Source organism: Pteropus vampyrus, unplaced genomic scaffold, assembly GCF_000151845.1.
Source record: "Pteropus vampyrus isolate Shadow unplaced genomic scaffold, Pvam_2.0 Scaffold68, whole genome shotgun sequence".
NCBI lineage: Eukaryota > Metazoa > Chordata > Mammalia > Chiroptera > Pteropodidae > Pteropus > Pteropus vampyrus.
The window spans coordinates 2,886,509-2,906,693 of NW_011888849.1; the positions used below are offsets into that span (position 1 = coordinate 2,886,509).

A 20,185-nucleotide genomic window follows, 5' to 3' on the forward strand; every position below is an offset into this window, starting at 1 on the left:
TGTATGGTATTTAAAATTTTCAAGTATGTGGAGATATTCAGTGAGGTAAATTCACATTAAAAAGTTTAATAAAGGAAAGATCATTCTGGATTCATGAAGAGAATGGATTAGGAAAGAGAAAAGAGGTGGAGGGCCAATTTAGAAGCCGTTGCAGTAATCCGTGGAGAGAGAATGACTCTAGAGTGGTGGCCATGGAGACAGAGGGACGTGGATAGGTTTTAGAAACATCGAGGAGGTAAAATAGGTAGGACTGAGTTAATAACTGGGAGAGGAATGATGATTGGGAAAGCGGAGTCAAGGATGACTCCCAAGTATCTGGATTACACCCTTAGATGGATTCACTGAATTAGGGAGATAGAAAGAGGCCCAGTCTGGGGAGATGATGATATGTTTGAACATGTTGTGATGGTGCCAGACCTGTAGAAAGTGTTTATTAAAAGTCTGTGGAATGAAGAGATGAATAAGATGCTTTAGAGATATCAAAGTAGAGATGTAAAGGAGGCAGTTGGATTTGTGGGTCAAGAGCTCCATGAGGAAATCCGGGCTGGGGATTCAAATTTGGGGATCATCTGCCAATAGAAGATGTGAACGACAAAGAAATATAGCGAGGTTGTGACCCAGGCTTAGAAGAAAAGAAGAAAAGCGAGGTTGTGACCCAGGCTTAGAGAATTCCAAAACACAAAGGCCCCATTGTGGAAGATAAGGCAGCAAAGAAGACCAGGCCAGAGTGGGCAGAGGGGTGGGAAAACTGGGAGAATGTGGCGATGTCGAACCAAGGAAAGATTTTCAAAAAAGAGGCAGTGAGTACAGACTGAGGGCTGCAGACCTATTAAGTATGAGGGTGGAGAAATGTCCACTGAATCTAGAGAGGTCATTAGTGATCCCAGCAAGATCTGTCTCAGAAGCCTCTTGGGGTGGAAGGTGTATTGCAGTGGATTGAGGACCGCTTATACTTCAGGGAATAGCCCCACAGTCTTCCCCAGTCTTTCCCACAGTCACCCTGGCTTGAAAATTGTTGAGCTTCTTCAGCTCCCCCTTTTGTCCCTTTCTCTCATCTTGCTAGACCACTTTCCAGTTCTATCTGTTCTGTTTCAGCAGTATCTTCTGCTCCTGTCGTCTTTTCTCCAGTCATACTGCCACTTCACCAATTCAAAGACAGAGAGACAGAGAAGAGAGAGAAAAATATAATTTAGAAGCCAGGCTGTAGAGGAGGGAAGAAACATAGGCCCAAAGTCAGTGTTCTTTAACTATGCCCTTGCAGAGGGAGGGTTTGGGTTCTGTTGAATAAGACTTGGGTAGGAAACTATTGCTTGGGATAGTGAGGATCTTCATCCTAAAGGCACAGCCAATTTTAAGTTTTAAGGAAAAGTAGAGATGAAAGGGCTTTGAGGTCATGACCGAAATGCAAATCTGTACTGCAACTTGCTCCCATCTCCAGCCTCTATGCTCAGTTCCTCTCCCCTGCTTTATGTTTCTCCATTGCACTTATAATTATCCTACCTACTTTCATACTTTGGATCACGAAATCAGTTTAGTGCATTAAGGACAGCATTAAAAACATTTCTTTTAAATTTAAATTACTGTTCATATTCAATATTATATTAGTTTTAGGTGTACAGCATAGTGGTTAGACATTTATATAACTTAACACATTGGTCCCCCTGATAAGTCTTCTACCCATCCGACATCATACATAGTTTTTACAATATTATTGGCTATATTCCTCATGCTGTACTTAATAGCTTCATGACTATTTTATAACTGCCAATTTGTAATTCTTAATCCCTCCAAGTTTTAAACCCAGACCCCTCCAACCTGCTTACCTTGCAACCATCAGTTTGTTCTCTGTGTATATGAATTTGTTTGTTTTGTTTGTTTATTTATTTTGCTTTTTAGATTCCACATGTAAGTGATATCATATGGCATTTGTCTTTCTCTGACTTACTTCACTTAGCATAATACCCTCTAGAAGACCAGCATTTAAAAAAATCTGAAGTAGAATAGGATACAATAAAAGAGAGTGAATTGCAAATTATAATGGTAAGTATAATACTGTGAAACTTTTGTTTCAATTTCATATATATAAATATATTCATTTCTATATATACCTACCATCTATATGCACCATATATATGTACACACATATGTATGCCCCCAGTTCTTATTTATATACATAAATATAAGTGTTTGTACTGAGTAACTGGAAAATATATTTCTTATTGTGAGAAATATTTATTATTGTCAGAAAGGTTATAAAGTTTTGATGTGTATTATGCATTTTTAAAAAACCTACACCTTGATTAAGATTAAAAACCGTGCTTATCTCATTTGCATTTGGCATAATACTGGAAGATAGAACAAATAGCTGAGATAATATAAACATGATATGTGATGATTTGTTAGGCCAAACTAGAAGCAAACCATTTGGATAAAAATATACAAAGTGAAAGTAAGGTTCTTATACAATAACTGTAAAAAGTCTTTGTTATTGAATGAGGAAGGCTACTGTGATGGCAGTACATGGGATAAAGAACCAGAACAGTCAGTCCTAAATACAAAGCCGTGGGTCACCATACCTTCTTGAAAGAATATCTGTGGATGGTAGCCCAGCATGTTTCAAAAGCTTCTCGGTGAGTCTGATAATCTGACAATTTTGGGAGCCAGTGATACGGGCTGACGATTCCGGTGGATTTTACCTACCGTGAAGGAGGAGGTCTCACAGAAGAGGTATTCTAAGTGTGCAAACCTAACAGTTTTAAGCCTAACAGTCCGAAAAGGACTGTATTTCAGAATAATTCTACCTAGTTTATTTTACCCCTAAGTTAATATTCTGTAGCAACAAAACTCAGAAGTCATTTAATTAGAGAACTAGTATCTATAATTTCTATACAGTTAGAAGGGAGGACAGACAGCAGAGTTAATTCGCTTTCTAATCCCTCTCTATACAGATTTATAACTTCCTAATCCTCTTTTTCTCCAAACCCCTACTTTAATGGAACTCCTGATGTGAGCTGCATACATTTCTCAATTATATAATACTTCGATGCCTTTGTCTGAGATTTACTGTATTTTAACGTCGTATGCATTTTAAAGTTAAATTCTGAAGGCTTTATAAGCACCCTGCTTTCTAATTAACAGTGAGCATAAAATGTTAGTATGACAAATATTAACCACGCATACTAGGGAATATTCAGAATCAATCTAGGTTCCTTTTTTCTCTTTCCCTCAAAGATAGGTTTTATACAATACAAGATTTGGGAGAATGAATATATAATTTGGATACTTTTCTGAATACTGGTATTACTTTATATAGTAATTATGAAATTTTAAATGCCAATGAGCTTTGTTTCCTTTGTGTGAATTTATGAATGTAATAAAAGTTTCGAAAAGCTAATCAAATAAAAAAATCTAATATTTAAATATCAACTTTTTAAAGATTTTGTGAACCAGATCGTCTCTATTGCCAAAATCATTTAAGTGACTTAGGAATCACAGAATCCTCTTAAATCTTTTATTTTGTTCTTAGAATTAAAATGATGTGTTTTTTTTTTATGTTTTACATACAGTCTTAAAAGGCATAAAAATGTACAACTAAAAAATTTAAAACGACTCAAAGTTCTACAACTCAGATAAGTTGCTATTAATATATTGGTAGATATTCTTCTAGACATTTCAGTACCACCCCACACACACACTCATGCAAACACCTAGTTTTACATAAAAAGATTAACATATAACATTGTTGTATTTTAGAGCTAGACATTGTTTTCTATCCACTTTTTTTGTCTTTGTATCAACAAATAAATATGTACATCATAGGTTATATACTATATATATATTTTTAATCTCCTCTTGATAAATATTAAGACTGGACCTTTTCCCCCTGTTATAACATCCTTGCACATTAATCATTTTATACCTATACAATTATATCTTAAGACGAATTCCTAAAAGTCTGATTGCTCAGCCTAAAGGTAAATGTTGATGTATATTAATTACCAAACTGCCCTCCAGAACTATTATTCCAATTGGATCTCTCACCAGCAAAATGATAGAGTGCTTGTTTTTTTCACTTGCCTTGTATTGGATTTCCTAAACATAGACAAATGACAAAAAAAATTCTGTCATTATTTAAAATTTTTCATCTCTGATTATTAGTGAAGTTATACATATTTCGATTATTAGTGAAGTTATACATATTTCCAAGTGCTTATTGAATATTCTTATTTCTTTTTTTTGTTTAATTGCTTCAATATTTTTATTGGAATAGTTGTCTGTCTTTTATTGACCTGAAAGATCTTTGAGTATTGGGTTATTGTTATTTGGACTCCAGGTTTATCATTTGACTTTTAGCTCTGCAAATAGTGATTTTTAAATTAAACCAAATGTCATTTATTTTTTATTTTTATTTGTAAAACTTTTGTCAAAAATTCATCGATATGTCACTGTGTAGTTTCAAGCTTTTGTAATCATGGTTAAGAAAGACCTTTGTCCTTTTGCGATTGCATGAATAGGCATATTTCCTCATAGCTTTAATTTTCTTAATGATATTTTTTGATCTATCTGGGATTTATTTGTTATTTTTTCACACTAAACATTTTATTCCTACCTCTAACTCTATCCCAGGGCCTTTGCACTCTCTCCAGTTCTTAGCATGTTTTTTCTTTTTTTTAAATTTACTTTTAATGATAGTTGACATGCAGATATTAGTTGTACAACATAACGAATCAACATACCTTACAAAGTGATTACCATAATAAGTCTAGTAACTATCTGTCACCATACATAGTTATTACGATATTATTGACTGTAATCCCTGTATACATTGCAACCATCAGTTTCTTCTCTGTATCTATTGAGTTTGTTTCTGTTTCATTTTTTGTTCATTGGTTTTGTTTTTTAGATTTCATGTATAAGTGAAACCGTATGGTATTTGTCTTTCTCTCTGACTTATTTTACTTAACATAATACACTTTAGGTTTATTTATATGTGACAGATAGCTGATTGCATTCTTTTTTATGGGAGAATAATATTCCCGTGTGTCTGTGTATCACATCTTCTTATCCATTCATGTATCAGTGGACACCCAGGTAGCTTCCTTATTGTGGCTATTGTAAACAATGTTGCAGTGAATATAGGGGTGTATATATCTTTTCAAATTATTGTTTTGTTTTCTGTGGATAAATACCCAGAAGTGAAATTCCTGGGTCATAACTGCAGTTTTATTTTTAATTTTTTAGAAATCTCCATACTGTTTCCCATAGTAGCTGCACTAATTTACAATTCCACTAGTAGTGCATGAGAGTTCTCTTTTCTCCACATCCTCGCCAACACTTGTCATTTGTTGTCTTTTTGATAATAGCCATTCTGACAATTAGCTGATACCTCATTGTGGTTTTGTTTGTGTGTCCCTGATGAATAGTGATTTTGAGCATCTTTTCATGTGTCTGTTGGCCATCTGTATGTCTTCTTTGGCAAAATGTCTATTCAGATTCTCTGTCCATTTTTTAATTGGATTGTTTGGGGTTTTTTTGATGTTGAGTTGTATGCATTCTTTATATATTTTAGATATTTTAGATATTAACCCATGATAACATTTGCAAATATCTTCTCCCATTTATTTGGTTGCATTTTTGTCTTGCTGATGATTTCCCTTGCTGTCCAAAAACTTTTTAGTTTGATGTAGTCCATTTGTTTATTCTTGCTTTTGTTGCCTTTGCCCAAGGAAATATAGCCAGAAAGATATTGCTAAGACTGATAACAAAGAGTTAATTTTACTGCCTGTGTTTTCTTCTAGGAGTTTTATAGTTTCAGGTTTACGTTTAAATCTTTAATCCATTTTGAATTTATTTTTGTGTATGGTGGAAGGAAGTGGTCTGGTTTTATTTTTTTGCATGTATCTGTCCAGTTTCTCCAAAGCCATTTATTGAAGAGACTGTCTTTTCCCCATTGTATATTCTTGCCTCCTTTTCCATAGATTGATTGACCATATGAGCATGGGTTTATTTTTGGGCTTTCTATTTTGTTCCATTGATCTATGTGTCTGATTTTGTGCCAGTAACAAACTGTTTTGATTAGTATAGTTTGAAATCAAGGAACGTGATACTTCTGACTTAGTTCTTCTTTCTCAAGATTGCTTTGTCTTTTGGTGGTCTTTTATGGTTCCATACAAATTTTAGGGTAATTTGCTTTAGTTCTGTGAAAAATGACATTGATATTTTAATGAGGATTGCATTGAATCTGTAGATTGCTTTGAATAGTGTGAACATTTTAATGATATTAATTCTTCCAAACTTACGAGCGCGGTATATCCATTTTCATTTATTTGTGTCTTCATTTTCTTTTATCAATGTCATAGTTTTCAGAGTAGAAGTCTTTTATTTCCTTGGTTAAATTTATTCCTAGGTATATTTTTTTGATGTAATTGTAAATGAGATTGTTTTCTTAATTTCTCTGATAGTTTGACATTTATTTTTGAATAAGGAGAAAAATTAGTCAGTTTTATTTTTACCCCAATTGCAAGCCAGTTGTTAGACTTTATAAATATCCAGTCTTTGGCTACTGATTTAAAATGACTCATTTTCTTATATTAAATTTACTTATATATTTGAATCTATTCTTGGGATCTATTCTATTGTATTGATCTGTCTGTTTCTGAATAATTATTAGAGATTTTATTTCTGTGGCTTTCTTCTCTTTATAGGATAAGTATCCCTCATTTTTCTTCTTTTTCAGGTTTTCTGTCTACTTTTGCAATATTTACTTGATAAACTTAAAAACGTTTGGTCAAACTAACAAAAGCCTTCCTAGGGTTTTCAGCAGGAGTTGGATAATATTTTTAGATTGAGGGAAAATTGGCACTTTTATAATACTCGATTTTCTTATTTAAAAAACAATTTTTTTCCTCCATGGATTCAAGCATTCTCTTAGGTCTCTTAGTAGCAGTGTATGTTTGCTTCACATAGGCCTGGCCATTTGAATAGCTTTTTCTAGATATTTTAATTTTAAAATTTTTACTGTGAATGGAATTATTTTCTTCTACAGTATTTTCCAATTGTTAATTGTTTTTAAACTATTGACTTTTGTTTATTTATTTTATTTCCAGACACTTTAATGAGCACTCATATTTCTTTTCTTATCATCTCTTGGTTGATTTTAGCCTTCAAAAGTTTTACCAAGTGGTACCCAAGAGGCTAAAGAAGTAACTATTAACTCACTCACTGTAAGACATGACTTGAGACCATCAGAGAATGGAGTGTAAAATAGGAGAGTTTATGGAATATAATTTGTACATCCAGGAAAGACCATATATGGGCCAACCCCATGTCACTGAAATGTAACGTAAGTCAGACTAAGTATATTAGAATGAATAAGCATGCTGTTCTTATGAGATTATTTACTATTCCGAGATGTCCTTGGTACTCCATCTCTCAGGATTAATCTTTGTGAATTCTATGTTATTTATGTGAGCTGCAGAAAGGCTGGATTTAATTAAGCCCAAACATCTAGCTTCTTCTTTGAGTAAGAAAAATATGAAAGGTGGAAGGGAAAACTGAACTGACTTCCTCAAGAATAGTCACCAGGTTGGAATTCCAGGCTTGCTAATCTTTTTGTATAACCCCACTAATGAAATGTAACTTCTTTTCTTGTGAGTAATCCTATTTCCTCTTTCCACCAAACACCTATTCCTGCTACCCAGCATCCAGACCCCCTAGTTAAATAGGTGAAAAATGGTGTGACATTGCCATCTGGTGGCTACCTGGGGAACTGTATGAACTAATCTCTTCCTGTTGGACCTCCAGCCTGGGTTGGTAACTTGGAAACCAGATCCCAGCTTGGAGAAAAGCAGTTTACGTGTATAGCTACAGGCAAAGAGAGAAGATAATCAAAGTCATGTCCTGGCAAAGGCTGCCTGGGGGAGGTGGGAAACAGGGAAGGAGCCCAAATCTGCATCTGCAGGAGTTGATGGACAGCAAGGACCAGGTCCAAAAAGAGATGTTTGCAAAGGAGTTCCAGACTGTGAGAGAACTCCTGAACTAAAGCAAAGAATGGGAATTTTTTTTTTTTTCCTTAATGGACCATCTGCATTCAGCCTTGGGGAAGGGATCAGCTTAATTGTGGTCAGTTCTAACACCTTTTTTCAGGGGTTTCCTCAGCTACTTTTTATTATTATTATTATTATTATTATTATTATTATTATTATTTTCTTAAAAACATTTTTTTCATTGTTTAAAACTCAGATAATTTCAAATAATTCCACATAAGGCAAAGTCTGCCTCATATTATCCTTCTCTTGCTCTTTCTTTTCCCTTTTCCTACTCTCTTTCCCTTTTCCTTCTTCCTTCCTACTCCCTCCTGCCTTCCTCTTTTTCTTTTTTCCCTTCCTTTTCAGCTCTTAATTCTTGGGTTCTCAGGAAAACTTCCCTCTTTCTCATCATTCTATTTGTGAGCCAGAACATAATCCTAATTATAGCTAATAAACCTAGCAATAGTGCTTATGGGTCTCTTTTATCAAGGAAAAAGGAAAGCAGAGGCTGTAAAATGAACAGGTCCCACTAACATCTGAATCCTCAGAAGGGATCAGGGGCCCAGGAGTCCCTCCCGTTCAATCCCATGTGCCTGCATTCAAGATTCTTGTCTGTTTTATTCACTGCCATATCACCAACATTTAAAACAGCACCTGGCATATAGAAGGAGCTCTATTAATATTTGTTGAAGGAATGAATAAATATTCCCGATGAATAAGCAAATCTGGCTTATTCCTTTTTACTGTATCTCAATTTTGCCTCGTGAGTGTTGCAGTGATGCTAATTTTCATCGAAAAAGCATAATTTTTGACTTTTTGGGATAATTTAAGCGTAACACAGGATCTTTCTAGCACAAAAATAATTATTTTCTAAATTTCAACCTTCAAACTGACAGACTTTTAGAAACTAACCTGTTGGTTAGTTGGGGACTCTCTGTACTTTTCCTTTTCGTGTTTCAAGAGTTTATCTTTTATATACATAAATGAAGTTAAAAAACAAGAAAATGACCAGCTTTTACCTATCTTAACTTCTCAAGTGCTCTTTGCATCCTCTCCAAAATAGAAGCCAAGACCATTAACTACAGTGGAGAAAACATATTTGGAAAGCTAAGAACGATAAGCACCTGGCAAATGTCTTACTGGATGTTTTCTCTGTTTGCCGAGTCTCTTTTGCATTATAAATCTTTGATAACAGAGACAGGGGAATATTCTCTGTATAGAACTAAGTAAGCACAGAAAAAAATGTTGGGTTTATTTAATATTTTTCAGAACTTTACCCTTTCTTGTGAGCCTTCTCAAGAGAGGAGAGATTGTTCCTCTGACATTATTCTTGTGTGAGAACCTTCTGCGGGTAAAAGAATGATCACTTGCTACTTTCCATTCCAGAACCCTAGGATTTCCTAAATATCTCACAAATCTCTGTGATCTTAAAGAAGTGCTTTCACTACAGTGCAGAGGAGCAGTTAACGTGAATTAAAACCTGGCCTGCATTAAGACAGCCCAGTGGATCAGTGGATGTATAATATCAGAGAGTAGTAGACCTTGGTTAATTCCTGAGGATGTGTTACAGCATCCCACATTAAGCTTAACGTTATGTTCCTGGCTGATTTCAGTAGCAGTGGTCATAAGAGGAGGGCAGATATTTAATATTCGGTTCATTAACAACATGAAATATGAGAAGCTACAGGTAAGCAAGGAGCATGGACTAGCATTGAATCTTAGACTGAATCCCGGCACTGCCTCTAGCTAATTGTGTGACCAGAAATAAAATAGGTGACATCTCAGCCTTAGTTTGCCTTTCTGTAAAATCAGAATAATGATGCCTGTTTAGAAGGACTATTGCGAAGAATAGAGCTACCAGGTGTAAAGCCTCGCACCTAGCTGGTGGTATTTCCTAGCTGACGAGTTGTGATCACTGTAGTCACTTGATTTCTTTCCATTTCTCACCTAGGTACCTTGGGATCACGAGGCCGCTAACGTACCCTGTGAGGCAGAATGGGAAATGCATGGCGAAAATGATTCTCTCTGTCTGGCTCCTTTCTGCCTCCATCACTTTACCACCACTCTTTGGCTGGGCTCAGAACGTGAATGATGACAAGGTGTGCCTGATCAGCCAGGATTTTGGCTACACGATTTACTCTACCGCAGTGGCATTTTATATCCCCATGTCCGTCATGCTTTTCATGTACTACCAGATTTACAAGGCTGCCAGGAAGAGCGCCGCCAAACACAAATTCCCTGGCTTTCCGCGCCTCCGGGAGCCAGGCAGCATCATCTCCCTGAACGGCATGGTGAAGCTCCAGAAGGAGGTAGAAGAGTGTGCCAACCTTTCGAGACTCCTCAAACACGAAAGGAAAAACATCTCCATCTTTAAGAGGGAACAGAAAGCAGCCACCACCTTGGGGATCATCGTCGGGGCCTTTACTGTGTGCTGGCTGCCATTTTTCCTCCTCTCAACAGCCAGACCCTTCATCTGTGGCACTGCCTGCAGCTGCATCCCACTATGGGTGGAGAGGACATTTCTGTGGCTAGGCTATGCAAACTCTCTCATTAACCCTTTTATATATGCCTTCTTTAACCGGGACCTGAGGACCACCTATCGCAGCCTGCTCCAGTGCCAGTACCGGAATATCAACCGGAAGCTCTCAGCTGCAGGCATGCATGAGGCCCTGAAGCTTGCCGAGAGGCCTGAGAGACCCGAGCTTGTGCTGTAAGGTCATTTATCAGTATTTTTCTTTTATCCTCCCAGCCCTTTTATTGAACTCCTTGAAGTGTATCTCAGAAGGCTTCCTGAATCAGTATACAGCTTATTTTCTACGAAACATATCAGATTTGAATTCAGAATTCTATAGATTCCAGTCCTCTACGCAACAGAATTCTGAAAGCCAAAGATAAGTAATTAGCTGATTTGGAAGACTGATTTGCTGATGAACTGCAATTGATATGCTTGATGACAAAGAAGGTGATGTTTCCCATCCTTTATCCATTAATAACATCTAAATTATGTCCTTCTATTCCCAATTATAACATTATAATTTTCATTGCTATTACTCTTACATCCCGTAAAACTTTTTTGATGACCTCATCCTCTACTGATAAATAAAGGAAGCAAATTCACCGAGGCTGAAAGCTGCGGAGCTTTTAGAAAGTGCTGTCTGCCTTGTTAGGAGTTGAGAACTGGTAGAAAGTTGTTGAGTTTGTCTAGGAGGCATTAGTGACTTTCCAGGAAGCAATCGCAATAGGGTGGTGGGTTCTGAAAAAAGACTGTGAAGGGCCAGTGGTGATAAGGAAATAGACCCTTCCCATGTAACCCACATGTTAATGAATTTGGCGTTGTAAAGAGGGAAGGAGACAGCATAGCACTTAGAGCTGTCAGCAGATCACATGAAGATTTTGCTTTAAATTTGAGGAAGAGGACACATCTTCATGTTCGAAAGCTGAGGGGAAAGGCACTGGAATGAGAAAATGGATGATGCCGATGAGAGAGAGCAGTCTAGTGTTGGATGTGTGAGAAGGGGAGGCATTCCTCTTCACTAGACCTGGCAGGAAGGAACAGACCAGCGAACCAGGGACCACTGTAGCTGAGAGGGACCTTCCCAGTCATCTTGTCCAGGCCCTTTATTTGACAGAAGAAGTAACAGTGAGCTTATGGCACCACGAGGTCTAGATCCCACATCATGTGAATCTTACTGCTCTCTGCTTTTCATATATCAGACTCCTTTATGTGTAATAAAGGTGGCAAAGGACTCCTTTGTGCTCCAAGCTATCTCAGAGGAACAGCCTTGCTCAGGGAGGGTACCAAAGTGCCCTCATGGATTATAATAGACTGCAGAGGTTCCACACGTAGGATACTCCCCCAAATGACTGAAAACTTCTAGGAACTCATCCTAGTCTCTAACATGACTAGAATAAAGCAGGTAGAAACATCTCATAATCGGGATGTGGGAAACCAGAGATCATCATTTCTTGTCTTGAAGTTATGAGACTACAGCTATGCTAGTTCTTGAACTTGGGTGTAGCTTCACAGGTATTGATTTTCACATCTATTATGTATACTCTTTTGTACATATGGAACTTCTCACAATAAAAATGTTTAAATTTTTTTTAAAGAATATAATTTTTGGCTCTAGAATATGCACTGTGACCAACCTATATCCCCAGGGATATTTCCAGGACTATAAAATTATTATTGTTTGCACTAGTGTTTGCTCACCAGATTCTAAATTTCTTCAGGGAAGAAGTTATGTCTTAGATTTCTATTTGCAGATCTAATACAGTGCCCGACAGATAATAGGTGAGAAAAGTAATAATGGCAACAGTTATCGAACACCTCCTGTCACATGCTATATACCATTCTACCTGTAAAGTAGGTGTCTCTAGCATCCCCAATTTTCAGAAAAATAACCGAAGCTCAGGGACATTAAGTAACTTACCTTAGGTCACATAGTCCTTAAGTGGTAGATGTGGTATGCATCACCCCAGTGCAACATTATTTGTCAAATGACTTAATTCTGTAGTCAGTGAAGAGCTATTGAATGTTTTTGAGCTGGGAATTATAGCCATCAGCTCTCTAAAAAGACCATTAGAAAAACCTGTTAATAGAAGTATGTTAAATTTATTAGACTTACTGCTGTATGGGAAGACACCTTGACAGAGTCCTGGTAGTTTCTTAGACGAGGTAAGGAAAGGATATTCACAGAGCTTTAGGGCTTGTGCTGGGTGATGTGACGGTGGGGAACTGGTGAGGACCGGGCATAGTTTATGACATAATAGCTTCGGATTGGCAGGTGTACCTAAGTGAGGGCCTTAGAGCCAGTATTAATGAGCAAACTTATTAGTCTTGATAAGTAAGCTATCCTGGTTGGTGCACAGTCTTATCTTTTGGAAGCAGCTATTTCCTAGGACAAGTAGCTGGGTTATTTGGCCTAGTCCCAGAGTTGTTTAGCACAGGAACAGGAAAGCATGTTGGTTTCAGTTCTCAGGAGTAACATGTTGAGGGATGTGTTTGAGGAAAGTCTGGCAGCAGTGTGATGGGCAATTAAAATAGAAAGACTGGTGGCAGAGGGTCCAGTTAAGTAGCCAATGTAGAAAATAGGAAGGAACAAAGGAGATCCTGAACTAGAAAACACCACTTGTTTGTATGCCTCTTACACAAAGAACTTGAGAATATTTTCGTTGATTTTTTTTTAGCTAATAATTCACACATAATGAAGGTAGTTAACAAAATGCAAATTTTTCAAATGTCACACAAGTAGAATTTCCAGTTTAAAATAATAATAACCTATATTTATTGAAGATTCACTCTCAGGCACTATGCTGAGATTCTGTGTGAATTATATCACTTAATCCTTAAAACTTTATGAGAAGTTGAGTTTCTTCATTTCTGTTCTGAATATGACAAAACAAAGGGCTTGGGGAGGTCAAATAATTTTTCCAAAGTCATACATGGAGAGAGTGTTAGAGCTGGATTTGAACCTGGGAAATTTGTGTTTAGAATTGCTTTTAACTTTGTGCTACTGTGGCTTTTAGAAAAGTAATCAGCTAACATAATGTCCAGGGATATTTACCTCTGTGTCTTTAGCTAGTGCGGATGCTTGGGTATTGTTTTCCAGTTAGTCTAAGACAGGGGTCAGCAAACTTTTAAACTGTGAAGGGCCAGATAGTAAATATTTTAGGCTTTGATAGCCATAGGTCTCTATTGGAACTACTCATCTCTGCCTTTGTAGTGGGAAAGCAGTCATAGATACAAGTAATTAAATGAATATGATGATATACCAATAAAACTTTATTTATAAAAACAATTGGCTAGCTAGATTTTGCCCACAGGTCATAGTTTGCTATCTCTTGGTCTAAGAAAATGACTGTCCTCTCATTGCATCTTTCTCTGTTTGAATTTATAATTATTGATTTTATTTACAGTTATAGAATATTGAAGTCCTTTGGGATGATCAGCCTAATTAGCCATTAACTTTAAGAAATTTCTAATGAGAGAGTTGGAATAGGTGCTATTTAAAAAATTCTATACCAGTAAGCTTTCTAGTCAGTTCCAATGTAGGAAGATTCCTTTTTAAATTCTGTTTATAATTGTGCCATGCATTGAGGAGGATACGGAAGTTATATGCTTCTTTCCTGTCTTGGTGCATATATTTCTCTTGGGCAGGCTGTATACAAACACACATATGTGCACTCACCCCTTTTAAAATAAGGACAAAGGAAAGATGGAGACAGGGGTCAAAGGAGAGGAAAGTAACTCAGGGCTTACCCTAACCCCGGTCAAGGAAGACTTCTTTGAAGGATATGGGCTCGAGTATGTCTGTGAAGGGGGTCAAAGCATTTATAACTAAAGGAGAGTAGAAATGGCTTCTCTGGTAAAGGGGACATTTCATGTAGAGCAGGGATCCCCAACCCCCGGGCCATGGACCAGATCGATATGGGTCCATGGACTGTTAGGAGGTAAGTGGCGGGTAAGCAAGCAAAACTTCACCGGTATTTGCAGCTGCTCCCCAGCGCTAGCATCACCACCTCAGCTCCAACTCAGATCATCAGGCATTAGATTCTCATAAGAACACTGGTCCCTGGTGCCAAAAAGGTTGGAGACCACTGACGAAGAGGCACCAGTGTAGGACCTTATACAAAGGACAGTCTGGCTGAATCCCAGTGCTGGTGTGGAGGAAGATTTGGGAGATCACATGGAAAGGAAGAATGAAATTAAATTGTGTAGGGTCTTCCTTTCTAGCCTCAAGAATTTGGGATTTTGGTGTAGACAAGTGGTTTTCAACCATGGGTGATTGTGTCCCCAGGGGATATTTGACAATGTCTGGAGGCATATGTGGTTGTCACGCCTGGAGGAGAGGAGGACCTAGTGGCATCCAGTGGGTAGGGACTGGGGATGCTGCTACCCGTCCTGTGTTACACAGGCAGCCCCATGGCAAGGAGTTACCTGGCCCCAATTCCTGTGATGTTAAGGTTGAGAGACTCTAGTGTGGACAGTAGTCATCCACCGAATCTGCAAATAGGAGAATGGAATTAGCAAAGCAATGAAGACCGATTCAGTGGCACCATGTAGGATGAATCAGAAAGTAGAGGCTGGAAGTAGAGTCTTTTCAATGCCTGTTTTCTCCAGAAACATTCGAGGGCTACTGTACAAGGCTTGGTGCCAGGCATGGCAGGGAATGGAAAGATGAATAACTGATAGTTCTTGCCTTAGGAATCTTATGGTCCAGCGGGCTGGGATGGCAGTAGACTTACTTGGTGGGGTGATGGCTAGTAAAAGGCCACCAAAATACCCCATACACTCAACACTCTGCACAGTTGCATTCAAGTAAACACCAGCTGGATAACTCATAACTCTACTGGAGTCTCTGAAAGAATAGACATGGTGTCCAATGCATAACTCACAGCAAACCTTCTTAGAACCCTTTGTTCCCCTACCCATATCTCTAGCACTTATACTTCTTGGGCCAGCCTAGGGACTGAGGGCTCCTCCCACTAATCTCTCTAGCCCTTTTTTACCCCTCTGGCTGCTTGGGTTCTCATCTCTTTTACTTTTGCCCCCCACTCTGCCTTCTTGGCTCTATTTTTTCTCCTACATAATAGTTTTCTTCCTTTCCTGTGTAAACAATCTACTAGCCTGTGTATTGCTGCTTCCAGATATTTACCCACTTCTCATTTTTTTGGATCAGCATAACAAAAGGCTCAGGCATCCAGCAGGCACTGGGAATCTTCCTGGGGATGAGGGAAAAGGCCATGAATACTTCATTGGTGATTTTAATTCACTATTCTATAATCTTTGTCCCTTTTTCACAAGTATTCAAATACCGATAATATAAAACTAAATGTGATAATGTGGTATAAGCAGGGATTTTTTTCTTTTTGTCGACTTTATGGATTTTTTTTTTTGAATTGCCATAAATTGCTTTTAAGTGTCAGGTTTTGACGACTTTTGTTCTTTGACACCATTATTGTGAACAATATTGAAAAGCAATTTCTAAACTACCATATAAAAGACTTTCATGAAATTGTTTTGAAGTAGCTCTGCCTTTCCCTCTCCCTTCTTCTCTTTGGTGATGTATTATATTTCTCTTCAAAGAACCTCTTATAACCTCTGTTGATTGCAGTGGTTAGTCACAGCGGAACTAGTCACAGAAACCTTGGGTTCCTGCTATGAATTCTGTCATGCTGCTCCAGGATTTGCGCTGAGGCTTTGGAGTTTGGGGTGATTCTACCTTTTTTTTTATTTTTTATTTTTTTAGGGAAATCAGTGATTAGAAAAATAAAATGAAATGAGTCTCAGTAGAAACTGGAAAAGAAGCATCAAGGCCCCTGAAACCCTGGGTATCCGTTGTAGGATGTTGCCTTAAAGAAAGAAAAAAAGTTTGCTATTTCGTGGATTCCCCGCCCTGCCACAGTAGTATTTTTCTCATCCTTAACTAGCTAGAATCCAGCACTTTGTTTTTTGTTAGATCACCTATTAGTAATAATAATAGCTTTTTTGTTTCATGCTTTACAGTTGCCTACGCTTTAACTTTGCAACATCTCTTTAAAGTAGGAAAGACAGGCAATTGACCTTCCTTGCTGTCTCTAAATTATTTTTCCTTAGGAGATAGTAAATACACGTAGCACAAAGTAAAATGAAGCAGTACAGATGGTTATAGAAGAAAAAGAAGCCTTGGGGAAATGTCTTAGGAAGAAAATAGCCATGGTAGAAATCATGAAAGACGTGATAATTGGGGTGGATCTTAAATAAAGAGTAGGATTTTAACAAGACGGGATGGCAGGGTGGAAGTGGGTTTGAGGCTACTCAAAGGAGAGGTGAGGGTACGGGCAGAGGTGCACAGGTATGGATGGAGGTAGATAAGGAACCTGGGACATGTCTTCAGCAGCACCCGAAGCTGGTGGATTGAGATCGTTACAAAGGGCTGGGTAGGCAGTGTGGGTGCGGGGAGAGATGAAAGCTTCTGAGCAGGAGTGAGACCAGGACTCCACTGTAAATAGGGATTCACAATGGAGAAGGGAAGTGGATTAGGAGACCAATGTAAAAGTGAGGTCTCCTGTCAGGAGGGCCCACCCTGGGAGAGTGGTATTGAGACTAGAAGAGACCAAGGATGTCTGGACACTTGGAAATTAGCTAGCAGGTGGGTGATGAGGAAAGAGAGACTTCCGAGGTGGCCCTGAGGCTCTAGGCCTGGAGGGGTTCAGTAGCGTTCACGAGTTTCTGAGAGCTGTGATCAAAATGCAGTCTCTCCTCCATGCTGAGAAGAGGCCCCTGCGAGGAATAAGTGTGGAGCACCATCGCGGATACAGCCTATTTTCACTGCCTGCTCACAGATGCCCAAGTGCCTGGAGCTGTGGGTCTGAGCTGAAACATGGCCTCAGTCTTGTTCTGGGTCATCACCGTGTGAGATGAGGGACAAAGTGAGAGGTGGTGTATTGTGGAGAAACTCATCCCGTCACTGGGAAACCCCGTTTGTGGAATCTTGGTAGCCAAGTGAGAAGGGCACTTTCAATGGGACGAGAAAGCAGAGGCTAAGGGCGCAGTGCCAGGCCCTGGCACCTCACAGACCTAGCTCTCAAGAACAAGGACGTAGTTTGGTAAGTCAAGTCCTGTGAGAGTTCAGAGTTAGGGGAGTGTGGTTCTAGAGGGGAAGTGACTCTACACCAAGGAGAAAGAGACTTCCTCAGCAGCCGGTTAAGACTTCTCCGTGACTCATGCCCCTTCTGTGAATCTGGGATGAAGGAAGTGAGAGTGGAGTGAGGTTTCCGGTCTCCGCGCTTACGGCTTACGAGAATGCCCCTCCCAGATTTGAAGAGAACACTTTTTTATTAGTAATCATCATTTTTCTTTTCAGGTCGGGCAGGTGCAATAGTATTTGGCAGGGAATTTTGAGAGTGGAACCATTTTTGGCTATAGCTGTATTGTGAAAGTGAATTTGCAAGTATATTAAGGCTGTGGCAATTTGTAAAAGTTATAAAATCTATGAGAAGAGCAACAGCACTTTTTCTTTCCCTTTAGAGATGCTCATAACTTAGAATCCACAAGTGATTCATATTACTGAATGCTGTCAAAATTAAATCCACCCACCACAAAACAAACATGTTTACAGTTCTGCTAAATTATTTTCTTGTCTTCTCTCTCTCTCTCTAGACAAAACTCTGACTACTGTAGAAAAAAAAGTCATGATTCATGATCAAAAGCGAAATCGTGGAGACAAAAGAAACAAGGCAAGACAGAGGTGGAAACAGAACGAAATCATTTGCTGAGACTATGGAATGCGGCTTCCGTCCTTTCTTGGGATGGCTCAAACATGACAAGCAGGGTGATCTGTTGTACAAAGTATATTACGAGGAAGATGGTGACTTCTCTTTTTTCTCTGTGGATCAGTGCTGTTGTGCAAAAGATCATAGCTCTCAGTTTAAGACAGCCAGATCAGTTCGGCAGTAAGTGCGCGGGGCAGAGCTGAGTTCCAGAAAGGAAACAGTTTCTGGTGCTTCACGTATGTCCAAGTCACGCACGTGGAAGCAAATTCCAATGCACACTTCCCATGCTTCTGAGTCTAGGTGTTGTGGTGAATATTCAGGAATCATTTGTGAGACAGAATTAATTTTGTTGTAGGACCGAGGAGTGTTTTTCCAAGCTAACTGTGGTAAGCATAGTGTTGAATATGTTGCATGTCCGTGTTAGAAAACAGAATCCCGTCATCAGTTCATACAAATGATTTCCTAGAGCAGTGTCTGTTTCAAGCTTCTGTCAAACAGTTTGGCTTTTCTGCAGGGTCCCTGTGACTTTCCCAGCAATGTACTTTCTTTGTTAAGTCGCTTATTATGGTATAACTCAGGAATAGAAGATCTCAGGATGGAGAGAACCATAAAATCTGAATAAAGCTTTTTTTTTTTTTTTTTTTTTTTTTTTTGTGCTCATACTTCTTCTGAGGGGTCCTGAGAGGTGAGGGGGATTCTTTCCGTGAGGGCTTTTACCAGGATGAAGAGCTAGTGCTACCTAACCACATCGTACATTAATATGGTAGTTGGCACCGAACTTTTGACTCTCATTACACAGGGGTGCAATGGGCCCACGAGCTGGTCCATAACTGTGTGTTTTTTTGGGAGGAAGTAGGGGAATAATGGGGTTTCCATGAAAGGTTGTGATGCTTCTACAAGTGGAGCATCAATAGGTTAATTCTCACTGAGCAGCATTGTGTTCAACTGAATTGTGTGACTCGGAGGTCACCTGGGCCCGCTACTGGTAAATGCTCCAGAATACCCTTCTGTTCCTTCGGAAGGACTTGTTTTTGTGTTCTCTGTATCAAAAAATGAAATGTGTGCCTGGCCAATTCTGTCGTCCTCCCATCTCCCTCCTCAAAGTGGTAAGCATTAAGGGCAGACAAACAGAAGAGGTCCCTTCATGGATAGTATTTTTATTTTTTATTTTTGTGGAACTATGTAATATTATGAACTAAGGAGACAGAAAGACAGTAGATCAGAAAAGAAGAGTACCTCTAAGGGGGAAAAAATGAATGCAAACTTTTATTTGATAAAAGAGAACTGAAAGAGAGTATTATTTTCCTACCATAAATGTAGCTGTTCCCTCACAGGATAATGTGGAATTCCAGTGTGGATTATGGATTTCTTCCAACTTTCACTGACATCGCTTCTAACCAGACTCAGGGAAGGGTCTGCCTTCCCCGAAAGGGGAGGTGGGCCCTGTCCTTGCAGACAAAGCTTGTACAAATTCCTGAACTGCAGAGTTGCTAAAGTGACTGTATATACTTATATTCATAATTTAAATGATTGATTCTGGTCAGATAAATGTTGTTAAATTTGAAAATGTTTTATTACATTATATCAAATAAAGCTTATTTATAACTGTAATAAAGTAATAAGTAATGATTTTTAATTGAAGGTCTGATGTCATAAATGTTGTTATATGTAGAATAGCAGAGGGCAAGCTGTATATATTTGCTAAACCCTACAGGTAGTAAGATAGTTCTGTAATTAATTTCATTTCACTTTGAAGATTCATCCGTTTTGTAACTTTTTTTTTAAGAGAATGAGTGTTCATATCTTGATTTGATTAATGAGGGTTTATTGAGCTCCTACATTCAGCACTGAACATTGAAGGAACAAAGACAGGTAAAGCAAGTTCTTACTTTTAAGGAGGT

The 20,185-nt window shown here is 38.4% G+C and overlaps 1 protein-coding gene across 2 annotated transcripts in view; it reads left to right on the plus strand.

The window, feature by feature from the left end:
- The window catches only part of HTR7 (5-hydroxytryptamine receptor 7), a 68,220-nt gene extending 48,295 nt beyond the window's left edge, over nt 1-19,925 (plus strand). The window contains exons 2-3 of one of the 2 annotated variants that reach the window (XM_011361590.2): nt 9,979-10,742; nt 18,172-19,925. In XM_011361590.2, the coding sequence (XP_011359892.1) occupies nt 9,979-10,741 (763 nt within the window). In that variant the 3' untranslated portion in view covers nt 10,742; nt 18,172-19,925. The remainder of the gene's footprint in view (nt 1-9,978; nt 10,743-18,171) is intronic. The other variant, XM_011361589.2, reaches the window with a different exon arrangement.
- Nucleotides 19,926-20,185: the final 260 nt, after the last annotated feature.